This window comes from Molothrus aeneus, chromosome 3 (assembly GCF_037042795.1).
Source record: "Molothrus aeneus isolate 106 chromosome 3, BPBGC_Maene_1.0, whole genome shotgun sequence".
Classification (NCBI taxonomy): domain Eukaryota; kingdom Metazoa; phylum Chordata; class Aves; order Passeriformes; family Icteridae; genus Molothrus; species Molothrus aeneus.
In genome coordinates this window covers 24,377,717-24,393,218 of record NC_089648.1, presented here as the reverse complement: position 1 = coordinate 24,393,218, position 15,502 = coordinate 24,377,717, and the positions used below count along the sequence as shown (strand labels likewise).

Sequence of the window (15,502 nt, the reverse complement as noted above, 5' to 3'; positions counted from 1 at the left end):
CCCGCGGCCGCCCTCACAGGGAGGGGCCGTGTGGCGGCTCCGCCCGGGTCTCGCCTGGTGTCCTTGTCGTGGGACCCGCAGCTGCCGCTGTGTTCAGGGTTCCCGTGCCTCGGTCTCCTTGTCGTGGGACCCGCTGCTGCCGCTGTGTTCAGGGTTCCCACGGCTCCGTACCGGTGCCAGTGTGAGGGCGCTCGGGGGATCTCTGCTGTAGCCGCTCTTGTGAGGGGACAAAATACTGCAGCTGTGCAGGAAGCCAGGGATAAGTAAACAACACCGCCGGGAGTCTCATTTGACCTCGGCTCCTGATAAACTCAGGGTCCATAGTGAGCTTGGTTGCCAGCGCGGGGAGTGAAACGAGGCTTCAGTAGTTCCCGCTCCCTGTGAACTGCTGTGTAACACACTGTAAGTGTAGTAATTTTACAAAAATTATTGTGTAATTATTTTATTGTCCAGCGGAGGGCAACGAGGGTGGGTGAGGGACTGGAGCATCTCTCTCAGAAGGAAAGGCTGAGGGAGCTGGGCCTGTTCAGCCTCGAGGAGACGCGACTGAGAGGGAACCTCACCAATGTCTGTCAGTGTCTGCAGGGAGGTGTCAGAGGATGGAGCCAGGCTCTGCTCAGTGCTGCTGAGCAAAAGGACAAAAGGCAATGGGCAGAAACTGATGCACAGAAGTTCCACCTGAACATGACGAAGGACTTCTTTACTGTGCAGGTGGCCGAGCACTTGAACCAATTGTGCAGAGAGGCTGTAGAGTCTCCCTCACCAGAGGTATCCAGGAACCAACTGGACACAATCCTGAGCCCTGTGCTCTGGGATGACCCTGCTTGAGCAGGGAGGTTGGAGCAGATGACCAACCCTTTCAACCTGACCCATTCTGGGTTTCTGTGACTTTGTAGTTACTAGGGGCATACAAAGTAAGATACTGTAACAAGCAGGGGCTGGATTATTTCAAATAAGATTGTCAAAAATCAAGTCCAAAAGTGGTGGGCTTGGATTAGAAAGTAGGATTTAAAGGGTGCAGTAGAACAGGAGGATGACCCTGAGTATGAAATGGGCATGGGATGTAGGTGAACCCAACAAGTTTAAAGTGCCTATAGAGAAGTGGCCCAAAATCCAAGACAGTAATTACAGCTCTCTTCTGTAGTTGAGGAGCTGCTTTGTATCTTGGGAGAGTGGAGACAGAAAGACCTTAAATCATTCAGTTACCTGTTTGATCAAAGCCAGGAAAATGGCCTCATTCATAATGATTAATTCAGAATTCATTTTAACTGTTCCTTCTTCCTTACCCAAAGAAGGCTGAGTATCCTAACACTGACCCTAAGTAATGTTCATTCTTTAAATAAGATCTTTTTTTCTATATTTAGTTTGCATAATCACTCGGTTTCAGTTCCAGAAGCCTTTATATAGCTATTTTTGTTGTTTTTAATTACTTCCAGGTTTTTGTGTGCAAATTATCAGGAATTTGCTACCCTCCTATGGAAACCATGGTCTTACTAATTAAAATCCAGAAAGAAACTTAATTACATAGTGTTACACAGTGCAGATCATGCTGATGTCTAAGTGCATTTCTTTCATCAATTTCAGTTCAACAGAACACTTCTGATATTTTGGTATATATGTGAAGCCGGTGCTGATCTGTAATCAGCATCTAGAGGTAGCAAAATCCCTGGACAAAGCTGCCCTTGCTCTGCCAAAGACAGCAAAACCATGGTAGGAATTGCTCCTGGCACTGTGACCTATGCAGGCATTACTGCAACAACGAGAGTATAAAAAGCAAAGTATTTTTACAGTGATTTACTCACTGTCAGAGGTGGCATATCTGGAAGATGCTACAGTACAGTTCTGAGCACAGTAAAAGTGTGTACAGTTAGTAAATGCACTGAAACCCAATCTGGAATTTAAACTGGAGTTTTCAGTGTTTTATATTTCAACTTTCTGTGTTTCTTTTGCCCTAATAAACTTTAAAGAATACCCAAAACAACATACACACAAAACTTTTTCCCCCTAATTCAGTATTACTGAGTTACTTATCATCTTAGTTAGAATTAACTCAGACTAATGGATTGTACTAAACTGTATGGACTATTAAAGCTCTACCTAGAACTTTAAGTGGTGCATTTCTTTACACAAGAATGATTTTCTTCCTTCAGAAACCATTAAAACCTAGGAAAACTGGTAGTCTGACAAGGAACTTCAACACCAAATACCTAGCAGCCTTCTTTCATAGGGAAATATGTGCTTTTATTTCAAATTTAAACAAAATTTAAATATAAAATAACAAAACCCATTAAACTTTGGGATTGTATTAATACCTTAAAGCTTTATCCTTTGCCTGGTGGGCTACAGGAGTAAATGGGTCTTGCTTGTTCTAGAAATCAGTTGTTTTGTTGCTAACACTGCTGCTCCAAAACTGACAAGGCAAAGTGAAGTTCAAGTAATATATTAATTTACATTGCATTCCAAATAGTCTTTTCAAAACAATGTGATTGTTTATACAGACATTTGCCAGTGATTTTTCAGTCACTGTCAAGCTCAGGTTTATTGATCATCTACATGGATTGTTGATTCTGACCACTAACTCAAAGCAAGCATGAAAGATAATCTAAAGTTCATGGCAGAAGGTGAAGTCTCCTTGCATGTGCTAACATAATAATCCCATCCTGCCAATATTTTTACAACCTAGGTTCTGCATGCTTTGAACATAGGAAGTTTTCCAGCAACGGTCTCAGAAGCTGCTGCTCACTGACAGCTCCCACAGAATCATCACTGCTGAGGTGAGAGGGGTCAGGTTCCTACCCTGCTTTAGTCATGGATTAGGTAGCACAGTATGAATTTCTTTGGTGCAGGACTTCAGGTTAAGACTGAGCTCTGGATCGCCCATGGGGCTTGGGCTGGTGGGGAAGGCAGAACAGATTGTCTGCTTGGACTGGGAAATTTTCAGCCTTGCTGTATGGCATTGTGTAGTATTCTTTAAGTAGCTCTGGAGCTTGATTACCATGGAGCAAGGCCCTGAGATATGCAGAGCTGTGTTTGGGAGTGTGCTTGCACATGGTGAAAGGGACTCCATCTGCTGACCCTGTTACCTTGCAGGAAAGTGTCTGCTGAGGTTACTGTCCCTACAGAAACCTCACTCTTGCTGATCAAACTGGAAGCAGCTCCATTGTTTAACACAGGGTTGTCACAGTAACTGTGAGTGCATTTTATTTCATAAAATAACTCAGCATTTCTGGTCATGTGACTGGGTGGCATTAATGGTGACCTATAATGAGCAGTTAGTGAGTCTGGAAAGTCATGCCAAAAAAGGGGAACTAATGCATGAATTGCTTCCGATTATGATGATGTAGGGACATACTGCAGCAGCAAGAGCTCAACAGAACAAAGCAAAGCAGTGTCTATTGAGTTTCCTACCCAAAGGCAGGCAGGAAGGTCATACTCTGCTCATAGACTGTACAGGGCTTTATAAAACAACTGTTTGTAATGTTGTTAATGAAATCTCCAAGTGTACACATCAGCTATTTGTATTGTTTATCATGTTGTTCAAAATTCAACAAAGATTTTTAAAACTACATTATCAAGCTCACTAGCAAAATGCTCCACTTTTTCCCCCTTCTAATAACAGAAGGTGATCTGCCACATTCATTTGAAATTGGTCAATTAGGAAAGACTACTAGTTGGAGTATTCCAAGTTATCATAATTTCATGATTACAAGAAGGCTTTTGTGTTTGTAAATGGAAGTTTTTAATCATATTTGAGAAGCTTTGTACTGTAACCTAACTGATACAGTAACATGTTTGTATTTGTAAACACCCTTACCCCCTCAAAACTGAAAGTTAATTATTCTGCTGATTGCAAAGGGGTGTTAATTCCTAAATTAATTTCACCATGGGATCTGTATCACTTCCCATGGGGTGCAACACAAGAAGTAATGCCATTGGTCTCTTGGGGCTCCCAAGATGCTTCCCTGGATGATCTAGGAGGAGGTAAAACCTCCTGCTGCTGGCCCTGCCTCATGGAAAGAGAAGGGTCTAGTGCCCCCACCAAAGGGTGGAAGTTACCAGGAAGCCCTTTCCACCTTGCAAAAGTGAAAGCATCTGGATATAGTAAGTGAGTTGTTTGGTTGTAATTTTCAAGAGGAAGAGGAATGCTCATGCATTCATCAGGTGGTGCTTGAGTCCTGTGCACTTCAGTAGCTGTGGCAGGACTTTGAGAGCTTTCTAAAGAAAACCAGCTTGCCTGTCTGCCTTTCTCCTTTTTAAGACCATGTTCTCTTCATGGCCTGTATCTCCCTTCCAATCTGTTTTAATTCTTTAGGAGGATACTGTATCCCCTGCTTTTAATAGAGGGCAAAAAGCTGAAAATACCTTTTCTCTCAGTATGAGCATTTGAAATATTTAAAGAACATAAATCAGAGATTTTTTTCATTGTGAAATTACGTTAGTTTAAGTAATAATCAAACAAAACCAATGAGGACTGGCTGTAAGGGATTAATGCTTCGTGATCATTAACATGAGCCAAAGTGAAAACTGTAAAATGTCCATGAATCAGTGATTTATGTTTGAGTACCTTCTTCATGGTTGTACCTAAATTATCAATGAGAGTATGGTGCTGATCCATTCTGGAGCCTGCAGAAGTGGTTTATTTGCATTGGAACAAAAAAGAGAGGACTGGAAGAAAAACAATGGATGTAATTTCTATACATCTGACCTATGTAGCGCTGAGGTTTGCACCTGAAAAAGGCAACTGGAAAGTGCTCCTAGGTCCAATAGTGCAGATGCAGCATCATGTCTTCAGTGTGCAAGAACATTATATTAGTATTAGAATAGGAAATGTATCGATACAAATTAAAAACAAGAAGTAAATATTATTCAGAATCAATGTATATACATTATACATATTGTACATGGATTTTAGGTCTCCATTTACTCACAACATTTCATGTCAATGGTTTTCTGTGTTGCTCTTGTGTTTTGAATTGTGAGTCATTCTTGCCATCTGTATTATATTATTATTCTGGATTAAAGGAGAAATTAGGTACAGGGTGTTGTTTAACAGAACTGTACTAAATACAGTGTCTATCCAGTTTAGATTCTTTTCAAAAGGCTGGAGCAGAGAAGGTTTATTTAGAAATTTACCAGACCAAGGCCGAAGATTTGCCAGGTAAAACAGCTGTATAACAAAGGCTAGAGTGTATCATGAGAATACTCTTTAAATTTGTAATAGTTACATGTGCTTATGTGTTTGGTTTTTTGTATTTGTATTTTGTATTTGACTGCTTTTCTAAACAGAAATTCCTTTTCAAAATGAAAGTTATAAAACTGGTCTAATTTTGAAAAATAAGAGATGAAGAGCTGAAGACAGTTTGGTCCCTGAGAATATATCTGTAAAACTGTAAAATCTATACAGTTATTTCCAATGACACCTTTCTCCATCATTATAAACAGATGTATTTTTTCTGAGCAGCAGGCACAAGCAACCCCCAGTCAATTGCAGTCCTTAAACTGACTCATCATCTTTCCAATTCAGGCCAGAGCTTTAATTTAAGGGCTACTCCTCTTATATGCAACTGAGTAAATGTAAACCTGTCCACCTTCCTTTTGTTTATGGAGCTGCTTATGCTCTGCATCTTGTACCTCAGAAGGTTTTCAGTCCATGTGGAAACCCTCCAACAAGGATGCATTATCATGATACATAATCCTTTCATAACAAAGTGGGACATTTAGTTGGTCTGTTGATTGCAAGAAGTGGCTGGCTCCCCATCTCCTTGAGTTTCTGTCCACTTTGAGGTGCCAGTAATGCTGGAGCAGAGAGGTGATGAGCAACTCCTTTCAGCTGATGAAAGTTGTTAATGTAGCTGGCAATCAGTAGAGTGATCTCAAGAATCTATAACAGGAACATACAAAACTCTTTGAAAAATACAGTGATGTGTTTTGACTGCTGAAAAAATAGCTAACTTTTTAGCAAGTGACAATCACCATCAACTGGATAAGTACTTGTACTTTAACAAATTAATGATGGGGGGAGAGGAGATAACTAATAAAGCTTTTTTTTATTGCTCCTTTAAATAATGTAATGTTATTCCCATCAGGAATCAAAGATACTTTGTCTTCCACAGTCTTAAATGATTCAGAGATGACTGATTTAATTTTGAGAGAGATGTTAAGTCCAAAAGATGACACCCTGAGAAGTTTTGCTAGAGACTCAGAGAACTCAAGATGCAGGGTAGATGAAGGGAATAAAGACTTTGGGGAGGTTTTTATCATATTTTCTCTTTGTGACCCATACAAACCCGGCTGAGATACTGAACAGCTTGCCCAGAGAAGCTGTGGATGCCCCATCCATGGAAGTGTTCAAGGCCAGCTTGGATGGGGCTCTGAGGAACCTGGTCTAGTGGAAGGTGTCCCTGCCCAGGGCAGAGGGGTCAGAGCTAGGTGATTTTAAGGTCCTTTCCAACCCAAACCATTCTGTGATTCTGTAAGGGCACAATCTGAGGGAAACTTCAACATGTGTATTTTACTATGCTTATTTGTATGAAGAATCATGTTTTGAACCCAATTTATATGTGGAATTTTGTATTATTTCTTACATTTGTTCAAACTAACAGCAAAACCTTTGGGTTTTGGGTTGGTTTTTTTTTAATATAGTCAGTCTTCCCAGTAAAGGAGAGAATCTAGATTTAAAAAACAGGACTTCTTTTTCTTTCAACCAAAAGGAAAAATATCCTAGGATTTCTAGGAAGTGACTGATCTTTCAGATGTTGTGTTTTTCAATTTCACTGTAGATCCCAAATGTACTTTTTGAAAAATCATCTCTGGTGCTGATTAGGCAAACAGAGTAGGTTTTAGGTACTGCATGTAATTTCTGTCCTTATCAGCCTTCTTTGTCCTTCTATGAAAACTCTGGAATGTTACAGACAGGGACATGAAAAGAACAGGAACACATCAGTACTGTCTCAGTTAGCCCTGACATTACTAATTATTTGCTCTCTAAAATCATCTGGCAAAAGACAGAAATCTGAGCAGGCTAGGAGTAAAAAAAGGTGTTTCATCTTTCACATCTGTTAGGGATTACCCACTAGAGAGAGCACAAAAGCAGATGGAAACTGTTTCAGGTTAATAGACCAACCTTTGGCTTTGTCATGGCAAAAAGATGTTTTTCAGTTGATTTGTCCTTTGTCTGAGCATTGTTAACAACCAGCATAAAATCATCTTGATAGCCTCCAAAAGTCATCAGGCTCTTATATGTGTATGTAACTGTCAGCCTCTGGAAAATGGAAACCCCCAGAACAAAACACAAAGCTGTTAAGCAGGACCATGCAGGAAAAACAGATTATGACAAATTCTTCTTTTAAAAATATAATTACACACATATTTTTCAATGGAGGTAGCCTCTTATGAATCTTGTAATTAACTATGAATTTTGGGATAGCTTCATTTAGACCTTCATGGTGAGGAGTTTTTATCACTGTAGATGATAACTCTTCTAAGTTTGACCTCTGTTTCTATTCCAATAATTAGATAAAAGATATAAGAACATTTCAACTCCAGTGTGTAATTCCATTTACCCAAATCTTGATTGACTTTGAGAAAAGTTAATCTTACAAATTCCACTTGAAATTGAAGCAGTATCTAAATAAATTAAATGGCAGAGTATGAGACATCTGAAGGAATTTAACTCCAGGTAGTCTTTTTGTGCAGTGATATGTTTTGCAAACACAAAAATTAAATTCTGTTCTCTTTTTTTCACATCTCTGATGAAACACAATTGCTCTTCAGGGCTCCTCAGCTTTTTCTTACTGTTCAGGGTGTAACACCACAAAAATGGCCTTTGAGTTAAGATCAGCACTTAATCTATTGTTACACCTCACATTAATTTGCTGCAGATGTTTACATTTAAAATTCATTGTCAGACAACATTTGTACAATAACTGATTTAGTGTCCTTCCTTAGTAAACCTCTTTTTCCCCAGTTTTGCAATAGTACTATCTCTACCCCTTGCAGCATCATTTCTGATTTCCCTGATCCTTCCTACAGAAAATCCCAATGTTCCCTGGAAGCTGAGCATTCCTTGAATGTCAAGTAAGGCCTGGCCTACAGAAATGCCACAGCTCCAGGAGCAGTGTTGGTAGAGCTCTGCAGTTTACTGCAAGCATGTTTTGCTTGTTCCCTGAGAGCTGCTGTTTCCTCTCCTCATTCTCTTTGTTTTATTATTTCTTGAACTGCAAAGAAATGTAATGAAAAGGCCCATATCAGCACAATTATAAAGCTGAGATTTTAATTTTCTGATATTCAATATTAGCACTTGCTAATAGCAGCATGCCATTCTTTTTCTTTGCAGGATATAAATGAAAGCAGGGATCTTCTCAGGCATTGCTTTTCACACTGATTACAAGTCGTTTTCTATGAAAACTTGTATTGCAAATCAAAGAAAAATCTGAGCCTAAAATGACATAATTAAATAACACTGGGTTATATTACCTACTATTAAACAAAAATAATACAATGAAAATAACAATCTATTAAAGTAACTGCTCTTTGCAGAGTGTATGTATTATGAATAATACTGGAAAATTAAGTCTCCAGGAAAAGAAAATTAATGTTATTGTAATAACATTAAAATAACTATGGATTTCCTGACATCTGAATGATTAAAACATTAACATTTCATTAAATGATATAAAAACTGTATCTGATAAACAAAAATAAATTCTGTGCAAAGAATTCATTACTTACTTCTATTATTAGTGCTACTGTAATGATGATAACATTAAAGCATTTTAAAAGGAATGAATTTTTGCTTTAAGAGAAGGACTAGATAACATAGCATGGAAAGCTAATGCCATCTTTTAGATAGTATGGTGGTGAATCTCTCCAAATCATTAGTACTAAAATCTACCTTGACCAAATTAGAAATAGAAATTTCACTTACCATGGAGCTGTAATCCAGGATGCTTACTCCATCTTCATGGACAGCAAACCATATGAAGGACTTCTCAACTGAGGCTGTTGCTAGAGGCTACAAAGAGAAATGTCCTTTAGTTACTGCTTCAAAATGAGGCAATATGTGAATAATTATTAATTCTCAGCTATTACAGACCTCTCTCCATGCACAGTTCCCACTTCAATTCCCTCTCAGTGTAAATCTCAGGAAAGGAATTGAAATACCTGCCCAATGCCATGTAGGTGGCCAGTGGCAGAACAATGAACTCAAACTGATACACTTGAAACCTACCCTGGTCCTTAGTCCAATAAAATCTATAGTCTCATTAATAAAATAGTCAGGTGTCCTACAGTTTGTCCCCTAGCTCATATATCTAAATACACAAAGAACAGAGTGCTGACAAGCAGTTTTATATATATATATATATATGTTTACACACACACACACACTGGGTTTAACTATTAAAACTGAAGGCATGAGGTGACAGTTCTGTTTAACAGAGCTGTTATTTGAATCAAAAGAATTAAGATACCAGTAGTTAAGAGAAATTGAGAAGGGGCCAGCATAGAAGGGAGTGCTCTAAATACCCTTAACCACATTTAGTCCTTCTGCAAGGTTCAGCTTCCACAGCCAGCTAATGATACCTATTCAATGTTCCATTAGTTATCAGGTAAGAAGAGTCTGAACCTAAAAGGCTATCTCAAACTAAGATAGAGGGAAATGGAAACACAGATTAATAATGGAAAACAAGCCATAAGAGTATTGGAAAGTTACTATTATGATACACTCAGTACTATGGCTGTTTTATTTCAGCAGTCTATGACTTAAAAAGTAATTTGACAGGAGGTTCAATCAGCTCATGTGTGACGGTGTTTGCAGGGGTCTTAGGATGAGGGAAGAGACGAGAATGTTGGACTCCATGTTTCAGAAGGTTTAATTTATTATTTTATGATATATATTATATTAAAACTATACTAAAAGAATAGAAGAAAGGATTTCATCAGAAAGCTAGCTAAGAATAGAAAAAAGAATGATAACAAAAGCTTGTGACTGACTGAGACAGTCTGGACAGCTGGACTGTGATTGGCCATTAATTAGAAACGACCACATGAAACCAATCACAGATCCACTTTTTGCATTCAACAGCAGCAGATAATCATTGTTTACATTTTGTTCTTAAGGCTTCTCAGCTTCTCAGGAGAAAAAATCCTAAAGAAAGGATTTTTCAGAAAATATTATAGCTACGCTCATGTATACACAGTTATTTTTAACAAAAATGTACTATTATTTGCAAATTATATTTATATTTAAGCCCCTCGTCCCCCTCCCCAATCAAACTGATTAAAAAGTCTCACTTTTGCTGCAAATAGTTTAGCCCCAAAGAAGGGCCATTTCCTGGCCACGGTGAGGTAAATGCGCACGCAGTCTGCGGCGCTGTGCCCACGGAGAGCCATCCATCTTGTCGACAGTCGCTGGCAAAGCTGTCTGTTGAAATGAAGGGTGGGATTTACTTACTGAAGGGAATTCCAGTGCTTGCCCACAGCAAGTTTAATGAGCAACAGAAGAATCCATTTCTTAAAATGGTAATTTCAGTTAATACAAGGACTATCACTGATGCAGTATTAAATAAATCCAAAATGTCATTTAGTATTTTAATGCACATAAAAATTATGAAGTATCTTCTAATTTCTGAAACATTATGATTAAATATTGATGTAGCAGTTGCAGCATAAAGGCAGAAAGTCTGGTACAGTTTTTAACGTGTCTCTACAGAGAATCAATGTACCTTTATCAGTACTCAACAGCTATGTCAGCTGTCATTCCAAAAATCCATCCAGCTTAGCACATATCTTTACCTGTGGCTGGTAGGAGGCGTGAGAGACGTGGCTTAGCACTACTCCCTTTGAGTATGTCTGGGCACTGCTACCCAGAATGCTACTCCTGATGCACAGTGTGTTCACACTGGGGCTTTTTTTCTGGCTCCTTCTGTCAATTTGTGGCTCCTTGGCAAGTTGGTTCAATAGTGTGGAAAAACTAATTTTCAAAAAACGCCCAGCCCAGAATACCTTTCTAGGACACTAACCTGCAGGGATGACTCACCCAGCAGCCATAATGTCATTAGAAGTAGCCTGTGAAAAGGCAGGGTTGATGTGTAGTAAAGGGAGATCCAGCACTTGCAGCTTTGCTCTTACTGTTGATGAGGTCAAACTGCACCCTTAGCAAAAACAATATAGGCAATAGGGCAGGCACAGAGTGATTCTTCCCATGCCACAGATCTCCAGCTCAGCCAGCCAGTAGTGTAGGACTACTTAAACAGTTCAACAGATGTTTCACTTTTCCTCCATGAGTTAATCTAATCTGAGACCTTTTATAATTTGTTCTTTGAAGTTAATTGCATGAGTCTGGATACCCCATTGCCTTTTGATTATGTAATAATGTTACTATGTTCGTATAATAGTAGCTTTAAATTTTCTCAACCTGAAAATTTTCTGTACTGAAGAACATCTCTATGATGTTTACTGGACTTCAAAACTGCTGTATCACTGATTGTGGATAATTTATTACACTGTTCTGCTCATTTTCATATCAGTAGGTGTTGATTTAAATGCCTTGCAGGTTATTAATTTTAAATAAAGTGATACCTTACTAGTAAGTCCACTAAGTTACATTTCCAATTTGACTGGCTGCCAGAGATTGCACAGTAGAATAACTAACAGATCATGTCCTCATGTCCTTTACTTCATAACTCTTTAGTCTGTGCACACTCAGACCTCATTTAGACTTGCTGATTAAGAAAAATAAGAATTTCAAAATTGCTGGGTTTTGTTACACTATGTAGTAACTGCTACATCTTTTACTGGAATGTGTTATTAATAATGGTCCTTTGTTTAGATTAGAAATGTGCAGAGGAAATGGGTTGTTTAGATTAGCAAGAAAATGAGTTTCAAACACAGGTTAGGCAAATATAGCTCAACAATACATTATTCCCAATGACAATTTAAAACTTCTTTGTTTCACTCCTAGATCTTTAGAGAATATGACTCAAAAGACCCATCTCACCTTAACTGTTCATCTGAACAACCTTGCTTGTATCTCTTAGGGTAGAACTTCTCCAAAACTTGCTTTAGGGTTTGGTTGGACTTGGACTGGGAAGTGACTTGCCCTGCTGGAGTTGAGAAAGGCCGTTCAAAATCTCCAATCTCTACCTAAGGAGAAGTCCATGAAAAAAGTTTTTTGTTACTCTAAAGTAATTTTCTAGCTGGATATTATGAACTATCTTTTGATCTGTTCGACCAAGTATAAAAGAAAACAAATTTGTCAAATAATATGTACTTTTCACTGATAAAAACGTCACACTAGTGAGTTTCTTATTTTCTATCTACCATGGAAAAAATTTAAATATCAAACACAAATTGTACAGATATAATATTACTTCTGCTCTTAGATTGCTCTATCTTCAGCTAACACAAATCAGTTTACATTTATTGAATAACAACATCAAATTACTTTCTCAAAACCCTTCATTTGAGCTTTTAATTTTTTAAAAATAAAACATCAAGACCATGTCTAGTAAAGGACTCTTAGACTTTCATTGAAGAGCTGTTACTTTGGAGAATTAATTTGCAGAAATCATGGAAGGAATAGTGAATGAAGAAATGGTACATGATTACATGATATTAAATGCCAGAGGGCCTTGCTGTGCAAGAGGGAAAGCACATTTTAGCCATACTGGTGCCAGCAGCACAAAGGCTGTAAAGCATTTCCACTCCAGTTAAAAGTTGCCCTACACAAATATCCCAGCCCAGTCTGTTTCCTGACACTCATATGTAAAAGGTGAAGGTCAATTGAGTGTGAAGCAATCCTGTATCAGTTTGTTTAAGATTTTCTCCTGAAAAACTGCTGTGTGAGTTATCCATGCATAAAGATTACCTGAGCTAAAAGGGCTGTCAATTCCATTGCTAATTCTTTGTTTACAGGGAAAAGTCCATTGACTATTTGATCATTTGTCTGATACACTAGCAGCAGCTTCTCTCTGTCTGTCTCGCCATGAACTTGAACTGAAAAATAAAGCCTACACAAAAGACAGAAAGTTATTAAATAAAGAAGATATGGAAATGCATTAGCCCTGAGGATTAGCAGTATCTGCTCTGAATGTGACATGTTTATTTCAGTGGCAAAACACATTAGCAGAGCAACACTTGTACTTGAACCAGTGGGTAAATATTTAATGTCAGTCTTCTGACTTCAGTGGGAATTTTTTGCAGCCCTGTTCACCTCTTAAGAACTAAAAAAAAACAAGGTAACTCTATTTTTAAAAAATTCTTCAGTCACACCCATTTACTATTTTTGTTGCAAGCTTCAAGTCAGCCAGTGTTTCTCAGATGAAGAAACTGCAGAAAGTGAAAAACAAATCTCGGGACAAGGCAGAGATATTGTACTTGCTAAACAAACCTGTTTTTGTAAGTAAGGCGGACAGTCCTTGTGCCTTCACATTTCCCAGGGTGTTGTTCTTTGGAGGCTTGCTCCCATTTTGAAATAATGTCACAGATCTAGAAGGAAAGCAATACAAAACTGATTTGGCATGCCTTCCTATTTGCAAACACCTTGAAAAGAAACTGTCAACTTATTTTAATGTCCTCTACCTATCACCTATTAGATACATACACAGCTTGAATTTTTAAACTCACTGAAGTATAACTTTACTTGTATTTCTTAGTCAAAGTGTTTAATAATTAACATTTTTGGATTTTGTTTATCCTGCAACACATGCACTACCTTTGGAAAGAAGCCATTAACATGGAAAGGCCAGATACTTGATTTAGCAGCTGCCAATGAATGTGTAAAAACACAGAGTGAGTTGTTATATAATTAATCAAATGCCTTTGATCTCTGCCTTCTCCTTCTACTACATGCCCAAGTTTTTCAGGTCCTTTTGCATGAAGTTTGTTAAAAAATGCACCAAAAGTGGTTCACAACAATCTGTGTAGGTGGGTAGGTGGGCAGATGGGGAGGCAGTAGAACAGAGAACCTAGGACCCCAACTGGGCTTCATGTCACCATTCCTTCATAAAAGAGCCTTACTGGAAGCAGTAATATGAGTAGTTTCTAAACTTACAGTTACCTAGAAAATAAGTACATCTTTTATAAGTTTTGCTTTCCATATGGTAATTTTTCTGATTGTGGTGACACCGCTTGTTTATCACCAAGGCCAGGTTGTACCACACCTTGTAACTCAAAAGTGCAGCTGTGAACATTGGCCAAAGGGTGCAAAAAGCTACTTGGTAGAAATACAAAAAATTAATGATTCATTAGTTGCCAAAAGACTTGGAAAGTATCTAATATTTTACTAAAGTACAGATTATATTGCCTTTTGTCACTTCTTACTGCTAAGAATTTAATTCTATCAATAGAGGGAGCTAAATTTTAGAATTCAGGACAATGGCAAGCCAAAAATTGGAAATTTCTTAAACTGAGCCTTAAGCCTATTCTGGCATAAAGAAGGAACCGTTAATTTTTTTTTTAATTTCCCAGGATCTCCACCCCAGTATCAATGACTTCTTGGACCTCACATGGTCATCTTTTGGAGCTATATCAGAAACGTTGACTGAAATCTCTAAATCCTTGTTTGACTCTAATGCTCCTTAAAGAACTGTAACAGCTTACTTTTTGTTTTTTAACACAGCTGTTACTTCTCTGAATAATACAAATCTCTTGGAGAAGGCTTTTAACTGTAGTTCACTGAATGAACTTCAGCAACTGAAAAAGTGATCTTTAAAAAAAAATCTTTCACATTAAGAAAAAAGGAGTTTTCAGCCTGAAAATTGTTTTCCTTTACCTTGCCTGAAGAGATCTCTGTCAAATGAAGATACTTTATTTTTTTTACATGCACAGCCCATTAAAGGCTTTTGTTTACCTTGATGTTTCCTTGAAGACAGTGCTCTATATCCTTGCCAGAGGGATCATCAGAAAACAGTGCAAATCCTGACTGAGCTGGTTTCCTCATCCCTGTATCTTGGTTCAGAGTGTTCAGAAATTCCTCTACTGTGGTAGAGGCATCAAACCCAACAACCTAAAAAAGAAGCCAAAATGTATTTTGCTGTCAAACTCATATCTGTTCCCCCTTTAAATCTAGGATTTTGAAATATAATACTTCTAGAATAATGGTGGAACTATAAGACCCATTTCATCCATTACTGTAATTGGAAATTAAAAATTTTCCATAAAGGGCCTGAAAAAGATTGGGAACTGACATGGGAAGTCAGTTTAGTGGAATTGGTTTCCTTGTACTTGTTACACTTGGAATTCTATTACAGAATTTATATGACAGATAGCAGTTTAGTATCTGAGCTTTTTGTGAAAAATACCACTTGAAAAATGAAGATTATAATTTCCTTTCAATATACTGCAAAGCAAATGAGATCAATTAATCATTTTTCATCATAGGCAACTTGAGCAATATCAGGTGACAGATCATCTACACTGGCAGATCTAAAATAGTTTATGAATGTTGCTTTGTCACTATTACACAGGTCAGTAATATACAGAACCTTCTAAATTTTACTTC

At 38.0% G+C, this 15,502-nt stretch overlaps 1 protein-coding gene across 1 annotated transcript in view; it reads right to left on the bottom strand.

Annotated features, from left to right (window-relative positions):
- Positions 1-4,968: 4,968 nt before the first annotated feature.
- The window catches only part of PLEKHH2 (pleckstrin homology, MyTH4 and FERM domain containing H2), a 49,305-nt gene continuing 38,771 nt past the window's right edge, over positions 4,969-15,502 (bottom strand). Inside the window, exons 22-29 of the mRNA XM_066547862.1 lie at positions 14,852-15,007; positions 13,391-13,488; positions 12,869-13,010; positions 11,999-12,144; positions 10,294-10,423; positions 8,927-9,013; positions 7,124-7,261; positions 4,969-5,881 (exon numbers count right to left, since the gene is read on the bottom strand). Of these exons, the coding sequence (XP_066403959.1) occupies positions 5,699-5,881; positions 7,124-7,261; positions 8,927-9,013; positions 10,294-10,423; positions 11,999-12,144; positions 12,869-13,010; positions 13,391-13,488; positions 14,852-15,007 (1,080 nt within the window). The 3' untranslated portion in view covers positions 4,969-5,698. The remainder of the gene's footprint in view (positions 5,882-7,123; positions 7,262-8,926; positions 9,014-10,293; positions 10,424-11,998; positions 12,145-12,868; positions 13,011-13,390; positions 13,489-14,851; positions 15,008-15,502) is intronic.